At 33.1% G+C, this 9632-nt stretch overlaps 1 protein-coding gene across 1 annotated transcript; it reads left to right on the forward strand.

Moving 5' to 3' along the window:
- The first annotated feature begins 245 nt into the window (after positions 1-245).
- On the forward strand, positions 246-2807 carry SDG40 (SET domain group 40). Its single transcript, XM_078292320.1, has 6 exons — positions 246-455; positions 563-710; positions 898-1029; positions 1114-1254; positions 1542-1802; positions 2062-2807. The coding sequence occupies exons 1-6, from the start codon at positions 301-303 to the stop codon at positions 2701-2703; spliced, it is 1479 nt and encodes a 492-aa protein (XP_078148446.1). The 5' UTR covers positions 246-300; the 3' UTR covers positions 2704-2807.
- Positions 2808-9632: the final 6825 nt, after the last annotated feature.

Consider the following 9632-nt stretch of genomic DNA (forward strand, 5'->3'; position numbering starts at 1 on the left):
TAGGGGGCTCGTTCTTTGTGCTGGACCTGCTGGTAGACCCACTTTCGACTCGGACAGGAAGTGTTTTCAACTTTTGCAGGATATGGATCGGAGAATGTGTAATTGTGGATTCATTATTAGAGCCGGTGTAATACCCTGACCGTGTATAATGAGATCTGAGTCGTCCGTTTTAATCTGGCACGAATCTCAAAACGTACTTCATATACTATCCAATTGATTTTGGGCCGGCTACCCGTATTTTTCCATGGTCTCAGGTAAGATACGAGCAACTGTTTAGAGGATCGCAACCGTTGGATCTCCATGGCCGGAGAAGAAGAGAAAACAATGGCTGGAGTAAAAGCACTTCTCAGTTGGGCGGCGGTGATTGGCATCTCCGATTCCCACTCTCCTAAGTCTCTCCTGTCCAGTTGTCTTGGTCACTCTTTGTATGTTTCCGATTTCCCGGGCGCCGGCGGGTACTTCTTCCGTTTATACCCTTGGACTTTTACTTTATGCTTGTTTTTCTTTTCACCTTGTTGGAGGTTAAAAGTGGTTTTCTTTTCCTCATGTTATTTGTAAATAGGAGAGGTTTAGGTGCAGCCAGGGAACTCAGGAGAGGAGAGATGGTTTTAAGTGTGCCTAAAGTAGCTCTTCTTACAACAGAAAGTGTCCTTTTGGATCCAAAGACTTCATCTCTAATGGAGAGACACAAGCATCTCTCTCCAGTTCAGGTTGGTATTTGCTTTTCAATCCTCCATTGAGCTTTGATCCTTCCTTGAAACCACAATTCGTACTTGACAGCTTCGTTTCGTGCCAGTGCTGAGTTCTAACTGAGTAACTGGTGATTGTTCTTAGTTTAATTTTATAAAAGAGAGTAATGTTTGGTTTCTAATTTTTATTTTGTTTAAAATTGTGCAGAGACTTATTGTATGCTTGTTGGTGGAAGTGGATAAGGGAAGGAGCTCCAAGTGGTACCCTTATCTGTCCCAATTGCCTCGAGATTATACCACTCTATCAAATTTTACAGTAACTGAGATCAAATCATTGCAGGTATAAATTTCCCCCCTTTCTTTGTTTGCTCTAAGTTCTGTCTCTTTGCATGATATATATGGAATATCTCTCTTAATTTTTTAGGTAGACGATGCGATTTGGGTTGCAGAGAAAGCAGCTGAAAAGTCAAAATCAGACTGGAATGGATCTCTATCCCTTTTGAAAGAATTGGATATTAAACCCCAACTTTTGAAATTCAAATCATGGCTTTGGGCATCTCAAACTGTGAGTTGTTGTCTACATTATTTTTTATCCCTGCATTTTGAGTAACAATGGAGTTTTACGTGATGTTGTTGTTATTAATAGTTATTGAAATATTATTTTTTAGCTCTTGAATTCCTTGATGCTCTTTTTTCTCTGTAGTTTCTTGTACTGTGAAACTTTTGACATGTCATCGGTGTAGCTTACTGCTTACTGTTGTTCAAATTCACAACTGAATGCTGTCATTTGGCATATCAATTTTTGGCATGTTGATGATAGTTTGAATCTCTGACATCCTTTATATGGTGTAGGTTTCTTCTCGCACATTACATATACCATGGGATGAGGCCGGCTGTCTCTGTCCAGTTGGTGATTTATTCAACTATGATGCACCTGACGATTCGGTTTTGTATGAAAATGATGAAATTGAAGTTGCATTAAAATCATGCAGCTTGAAAAGTACAATCGAGGCTGTTAATACTTCTACTGAAAGTTTGACTGATGGTGGATATGAAGAGAGCAGCAGTTCTTACTGCTTATATGCAAGAAGGAGATATAAACAAGGCGACCAGGTTGAAATTTTCTATTGTTTTATCTTCCTGATAAATTCCTTCTCCTTAAAGTAAACATTCGATTCAGTGGTTAGAATTCACTAGAATGCAAGACACAGAGAAGCTTTTGTCTTTGCATACAAAAAGTAATAACTATAAATTAATAAATTTAGCTTGGGTAATTTCATAATGCATTACATAATTCTTGGTTGCATATAATTTCTGGTATAGATGAAGTACTATATTGGATTTAAAAAATTTAGTATTAATTTAATTTCAGGTTCTCCTAAGCTATGGGACCTACACAAATCTAGAGCTCTTAGAGCATTATGGGTTTCTCCTACCCCAGAACCCGAATGACAAGGCGTTTATCAAGTTAGACCCTGATATGTACAAAATTACATCATGGACGAATGAATCCTTGTACATTCAACCAGATGGGACCCCTTCCTTTGTGCTTATGTGTGCACTGCGCTTGTGGGCCACACCTGTCAGCTGTAGAAAGAGTTGCATGCAGTTGGTTATAACTGGTTCCCAGATTTCAGTGCAAAACGAGTTGCAAGTTCTAAATTGGTTGGCTAAGAGGTGCTATGAAACATTATGGGATTTTCCTACTACAATTAAAGAGGATAAGATTTTGGTTACTGGTATAGATAAGTTTCAGAAAGGTACTGCTTGGATGGATTTTTCAGACTTTGGGCCTGTTTTGCAGGAGTTGAAGAATTTTTTTGAAGAACATAATTTAAAATTTGAAGATAGTAAAAATTTGGTCCTTGATGAGATGCCGATTAGAGTTAGGAAATCAGTCGAGAGATGGAGATTAGCTATTGAGTGGAGATTAGGGTATAAAAATATGATATATAAATGCTTTTGTTATTGTAAAGAGAAGATTGATGAGCTCTCTTCGTGTAGCAAGAGTTAAAGAGTTACCTTGATTTACAGCTTTCCTTTCTTTTTGTAAGAAAATTGAATTCTTGAGAGTTGGTGAAATTTCATTTTCTGGGAAAATTGAATTCTTAAAAATTACCTCGACTTCTTAAAGACCAACTTGGACTTATTTTGTTAAAGTTTGAAAATCAATTTGATACAAAGCAAAATTGATTTTTAGATGACATCTTCAAAAATATATTGTTCTATGAGGAGGGATTCAATTACACTTTTTTTTGGTGACACCAAATTACAATCTTCATTTTCAAAGTTTTTAAATTCGAAGCAGTTGATCCAAACCGTTCAACATAATGGATATGTTAAAATGTGCTTGCAGATCAAATTTTATATTTTTTGGAATTTATTTTACTATTTATTAAGTATTTAAAAAAATTACTATATTCAGACCGTTGAATTTTTGTACCGTCTTAATAAATAGTAAAAAAATTCAGAAAAATGTAAAATTTGATCTGCAAGCACATTTTAACATATCCATCAAGTTGAATGGTTTGGATCGACTGTTTTGACTTTGTAAACATAGGATGTAATCCGATGTCACTAACAAAAAAGGTTGTAATTGGATATTCTATAGGATGTTTAAAACTTTAAATCGAACTCATGTTCGAGGAAAACTCTTGGGCCGCATTAGTGGGCCTTTTATTATGAAATAGGAAAATAATTCTTACGGTATGAAAAAAAAAAATTCAATTCAAATTTTGTTGGTATATTAATTTGTATAATAGGATATGCCAAATTAAACTGTTTGGAAAACTCCATATTAATTTTGTCGGTTGTATTACCCATGCAATTGATGTCAATTGCATAGGTAGGCCATATAAATGAAGTCCATGTAGTTAAATATGTAGTTATTCACATCTCACAATCTACCGTCATAAAATATTTAATATAATTTCGTAATTCATATACTTTATTTTCTTGATGTTATTTAACAGACCAATAATTAATCATGCTTCGTTATTGAAATTGCTTAATGCCTTTGCTTGTTGTCTTTTAGGGACGAAATTAAAAAATTGAGATAGGAGAGGCTAGATGAATAAGTGTCATGTAATTTCATTTTATGAGAGAACTAATAGTAATTATTTTTGTAAAATTTACAAATTTAAAAAGACAAATAAAACAAATTCAGTACAATGACTCAGCCCCTTTTTATTAGAAGTATGTTCCGTCACTATTGTCCTTATGAATGATTTTTTTTTTCTCAAAATAAAATTATACTTCAACAATTATCAAAACCGGCTTTAAAGTTTATGAAATACAAATATTACTTGTAATTAAGATAGTCTACATACTATATTAGTCGATCAAATTCTAACTAAAAGAAAAATTACATATCTTTGTTATATATATAAACTAACAAAAGTATCAAAAACAAATTTGAAACTCTTTTTATGTTTTTTTTTTTTTTTAAGATGGTTTGTTTCATTTACAATAATTTCCTTAACAAAGTCCACCTTATTTATCTATTGCAGATTTAATAACACACTATTCAACAAATATATTAAGAATATATAATTTGTTACTACGCGTGTTATGCGTGGTATCATGCCAGTATGGCGCAAATATAAGCAAGAATGTACAATCTTTTAGTACTTGATGAAATAAATATTGATACCTTATTATCAGTACCATTCTTATGTTGTGAGAAGGTTAAACAATTTCTTTATTTAATTGTTGCAGTAGATTTTTTCTGCATGCTTCCATTAAAAACACACAAAAAATATGATCTAAATAAGTTTCTTGTGAGTGGATTTCTCATATAAATTTTCTTATGGATCAAGAATTTTACACATATTATATTATAATGTTTGACCCTATTCGTATGTATTACACATTTAACTATATACACATATCTTTATATTTTGCATTAATGTATCACAAATACATTTTGCTTAATTAGATATTTGAGAAAATCAAGAAAAAAGTATTCCTATATTGCCTTAGCATTTAGCTTGTAAGGTTTTGCTATCTGGATCTGAGCCGGTTGAAAATATTGGCTAGCCAACAGACAATCTCTCAATGCATAATTTTTTTTGACATCTTTTTGATAAAAATATATAAATTATTATCGAATAATTGTTTTGTAAATATGCGAGAAAATAAGCTGATATTAAAAAAATTGAAAGCAAGATTTGTTGATCAATTATAAAAAAAATGAAAGAATTTTAATACACAAAAATTCATACTGGTAAGAGGAGTTTGTGATTGTTGAATGAACTTTTGAATTCTAATCATTTAGTCATTTTTTTTTTCCTTTTATTTATTAATGAATAAGAAATTATGTTTGAATTAATCTGAATAAGTTAATCTGAAATTAATCATTTAACCAATAAATTTTCATATTTGAATCTTATAATTAATTTTAATATGGTGCATTAGGATCAAAATGAATCTGAAATTTCTTCAACATGTGTTGTCCTGAACTTGCATCAACATTTGTAATTGATTAGGAATGTTAATCTTAATTTATTTTTTAAAATCTTTGAATTGTGTATCTGTACATACAAGCAAACGCAGTCTTGCCCCCAAAACCTAAAAAACGAATGAAAAAATTAATGTTTGCAAAAAAAACAAACAAGCGTAGCAGACAGGAATATAAAACAGAAAAATATACTAAATTCCAATTTAGCGAGTTATAAGAGAGTTGAAGTGCTACCTAAGAGAGAGTTGGAATGTGCCTAGCCTTATTGAAACGGCTATGCCCAACATCTCATTATCGATGAAACATGAGCCGACCAAAGATAATTGATGGTCTCTTGATGTTACTTAACTGAACATAATTAATTATTTTGTTATTGAAGTTGTTTAATGCCTTTGCTTGTTGTCTTTTTGGGGTGGAACTAAAATATTGATATAGAAGAGGCTAGAAAAATATCTATAATGTAATTTCATTTTATGAGGGAGATTGATAGTAATGTTTTTGTAAAATTTACAAATTTAAAAAGTCAAAAAAAAAAAAAAATTCAGTTCAGAGGAGTGTCATGTAATTTACTTATGAGCGACTTTTATTTTCAAAATAAAATTATACTTCAACAATTGTCAAAACCGACTTTAAAGTTTATGAAAATACAAATATGACTTACTATATTAATCGATCAAATTCTAACTAAAGGAACAATTACAGATCTTTGTTATATATATAAACTAACAAAAATATCACAACAAAATTTGAAACTCTTTTTTTTATTATTAATTTTTTAAGATGGTTAGTTTCATTTACAATAATTTCCTTCCTTAACAAAGTCCACCTCATTTATCTATTGCAGATGTAATAACAAACCATTCAACAAATATAATAAGAATATATAATTTTATGATGTACATTACTTACAAATTACAAAAAAAAAAAATTACAGTAGTATATTTTCGTTTCTTTATATAATTTATTATTAATTACAACACAAAGCAAAAGACGCTAGGTATGATAATTTATAAAAAAGATTCACTGACTATGCGTAGTATCAAACCAATATGGCGCAATAAATATCAACACCCTTTGCAAACTCTCTTAGTACTTCATGAAATAAATATTATTAGTACCTCATTGTCAATATCATTCTTATGACATGAAACGCTCACGTTAAACAATTTTTTTATTTAACTGTTGAAGTAGATCTTTTATGCTTCCATTGAAACACACAAAGAATATATATGATCTAAATAAGTTTCTTGTGAGTGGATTTCTCATATAAATTTTCTTATGGATCAAGAATTTTACACATATCATATTATAATGCTATATTGCTATTTATTACACATTTAACTAAATACACATATATGTAAGTATTTTTGTATTAATGTATCACATATACATTTTAGTTAAATTAGATATTTGAGAAAATCAAGAAAAAAAAAAAAATTTTGATACAAAAACCAACAAATGTTACAAAATATTTTTGATACAAAAACCAACAAATATTTTAAATTAGAGACATTAACATTTCTTTATGTTTTCATTTACTTTTATATCTTTCCTTATTTGCAAACTGGGTTTCTACTCACAAACCCAAAAAATTGTAACCAGTTTCGGTTAATGAAAAACAGAGGCATTGATAGAGGTTGATTCTCTCAAAAAAAAAGTTTGTTAGCATTAATTTTATTAATTTTGATTAGACCTTGTTAAGTGGTTTAGAAAGATTTTGGATAGAAGTTTTGTTTAAATGCATTTGCACAGATTCCCAACCCCGTGAGAAAATGTACTTAAATCCAATTGTGATCGACCTATACAACATTTCATTATTAAAGAACGTAAGAAGTAGAGAATGAATTGTGTACCTATACGTACTTACAAGCAAAACGCAGACTTTCTCAATAGTCAAAACCATAAAAGTATTATGAAATAAACTAGACGTTATGAATTATGATTTTTAATATATTTATATATATATATATATATTTTTTTTTTTTGCGCTATTTTAAGAGATATCTTGGATATAATTATGAGTTCGTAACAGCTAAAGTAACAGAATATTTCTGTTTGGATCTAGACTGTCCAAACAGGATCTCCACTGCGTTTCACTTCAGTCCGGATTGGCCGAATTCCGATCGGACGGTCAAAATCTAAACAGAAATATTCTGTTACCTCAGAGATTGATTCAGAAATATTCTGTTAACGGTCGACGAACTGTCGTCTGTTGATTCCTCTTTCTCCAAAATCGCATCACCATCTCTTCGCCACCGCCTCCGTCATCTCTACTCCACCACACCGACGAGCGGACGATGTTCTCACAATCTCCCCGTCCAAGCTCTCCGATTTCGCACCTCCGCCATCTCTACCCCACCACGAGAGGGCGATCCAAGGATATTGTAAAACCTGCTGGATTAATGACGCACTTAAGCTGTTTGATGAAATGCTAACAAGTGGTGTTTGTGGTGATACCCTAGTATATAACTCTGGTAGATCGGCTACTCAAGGTGTGCAAGCTTGATGAGGGTGCAAGTTATTTGAGAAAATGGTTTATGAAGGAATTCCTACTTTACATATTCTTCTAACATTTTAATACATGACCTTTTCAAAAATGGCCGGCTGGTTGTTATTGTTCATTCACAACATATAAGCCATTCCATTTCAGTCAAGTCGTATCTAGTATATTATTGTTCATTCAAAATGGAATTTGGGACTATTTATGTCTTTGGAGCAAGGGTTGTCACACGAGTTAACCACAATTTATGTACTTTTTTCTGTAATCACCACAGTGTAAATATACCAGTACCAAATGCACATTATTTTTAGAATTTATATTTTCAGGCTTATAGCCTCAAATGAATCCTTGATCTCTGCACGGAATTCAATTAGATGTAAATCAAGACAAATGGGTCTGAAGGAGATAGACAGAATTAGGAGGCAATTCCTCTGGAAAGGAGCGTCAGACCAAGCAAAAGGCTTTAACTTGGTGGACTGGCAGATTGTGTGCAAGCCAAAAACGATAGATGGTTTGGGGGTTCTGAATATGAGAATTTTCAATCAAGCACTCCTGCTAAAGTGGGTGTGGTGGTGGCACAAACAAGATCATAATATTTGGAAACCAATTATGGCGATTGCAGCAACTTATGACAACAGCTTACCAATGGCGCCCATTTTCAAACAGGTCAGGGAAGAAATTATAACCTTCTTCAACAACTCAACAACATTCATACCGGGTGATGGTTCAAAAATTATGTTTTGGGAACACAACTGGGGTTTCAGTATCCTAAAGCACAGGCTGCCATACATCTACTCCTATGCCTTTCAACCTGAGCTGACACTCCAGCAGCTAGCAACATCGCAAGACATGGCAATCAATTTCAGGCCAAACCTATGAAGGGAGGCCCATTTGGACCTTCAAACCATGATGCAATGGGTCTCAGCAACGGTTTTGCAACCACTAATGGCAGATGAGCCGAAATGGAACTGGACTGGTACTGGAGAATTCACGGTACAATCAGCGTATAGAGCATTAAAAACTGGCCCCTGCATAGACACTGACATCAAACACATATGGAGCCGGAGGGAACCACCACGGATGTTAATATTTGGGTGGCTGACATGCCGCAACACGATTTTAACACACGATAACTTGATTAAAAGAGACCTCCAAATTGTGAGTAGATGTCCCTTATGCAAGGCTGAGGCAGAGACAGTTCGTCACCTGTTCAGAAGATGTGCTTATACCAAGCAGGTTTACAATGAGTTAAAACAAGCAAACCCTCTGATACATGGCCATTGAACCCGGTACTTAACATAGTGGACAGATCACTAGCAAGAAGACTCACAAAAATGCAAAAAACAGCGCTGCTAATCATGAACTTCGTAATTTGGTGAGAAAGATGCGCAAGGCCATCCATGGAAGCTGTCAGAACACCTGCCGAGCTGGTCCAGGACACATTGCAACAGTTGGAGTATTTGCAAGACCAGAGAGGCCAGACCAGTATGGCGCAAGATGATATGCAGAGTTGAGGGCACCAGATCATAACAGTTGATACCAGAGCTGGGACGACTGCATTTTTTGTAGTTTTTACACTGCCTTTCAAAACAAAAAAATTTAGTTTTTAATCAATTTGTGTGTTTGCTTTAAATCAAACTTGTTTAAATGTTGAATTTGTTATTTCTTACCTTTGTTTCCAATGTTATTCAATTGTTCCCAGAAGCAATAAGGGATACGAATTTGGTAAACTTCATTTTTGATACTATTTATTATTGTATGATCGATGAGATGCAAACGTCGGTATAAATACTTGCCTGGGCCAACTTCTAGTCCGTATCTGATGCCACGTTTAATGCATAAAATAACATATTATTGATACCTAGCCATCTGATTCCAATTTCAATATGCTTCTTATAGTTATTCCAATTTCAACATGCTTCTTATAATTATAAATTATCCACGCTGGTGTGCAAAGCGACATTTGAGGTATATATTAATATGT

The sequence above is a fragment of the Carex rostrata genome, chromosome 25 (genome assembly GCF_964058835.1).
Source record: "Carex rostrata chromosome 25, lpCarRost1.2, whole genome shotgun sequence".
NCBI classification, from domain to species: domain Eukaryota; kingdom Viridiplantae; phylum Streptophyta; class Magnoliopsida; order Poales; family Cyperaceae; genus Carex; species Carex rostrata.

Coding starts and splice junctions, on each gene's coding strand:
- SDG40 (XM_078292320.1), top strand. CDS start 301: ATGGCCGGAGAAGAAGAGAAAACAATGGCTGGAGTAAAAGCACTTCTC. Junction 456..562: donor GATTTCCCGGGCGCCGGCGG/GTACTTCTTCCG, acceptor ATTTGTAAATAG/GAGAGGTTTAGGTGCAGCCA. Junction 711..897: donor AGCATCTCTCTCCAGTTCAG/GTTGGTATTTGC, acceptor AAAATTGTGCAG/AGACTTATTGTATGCTTGTT.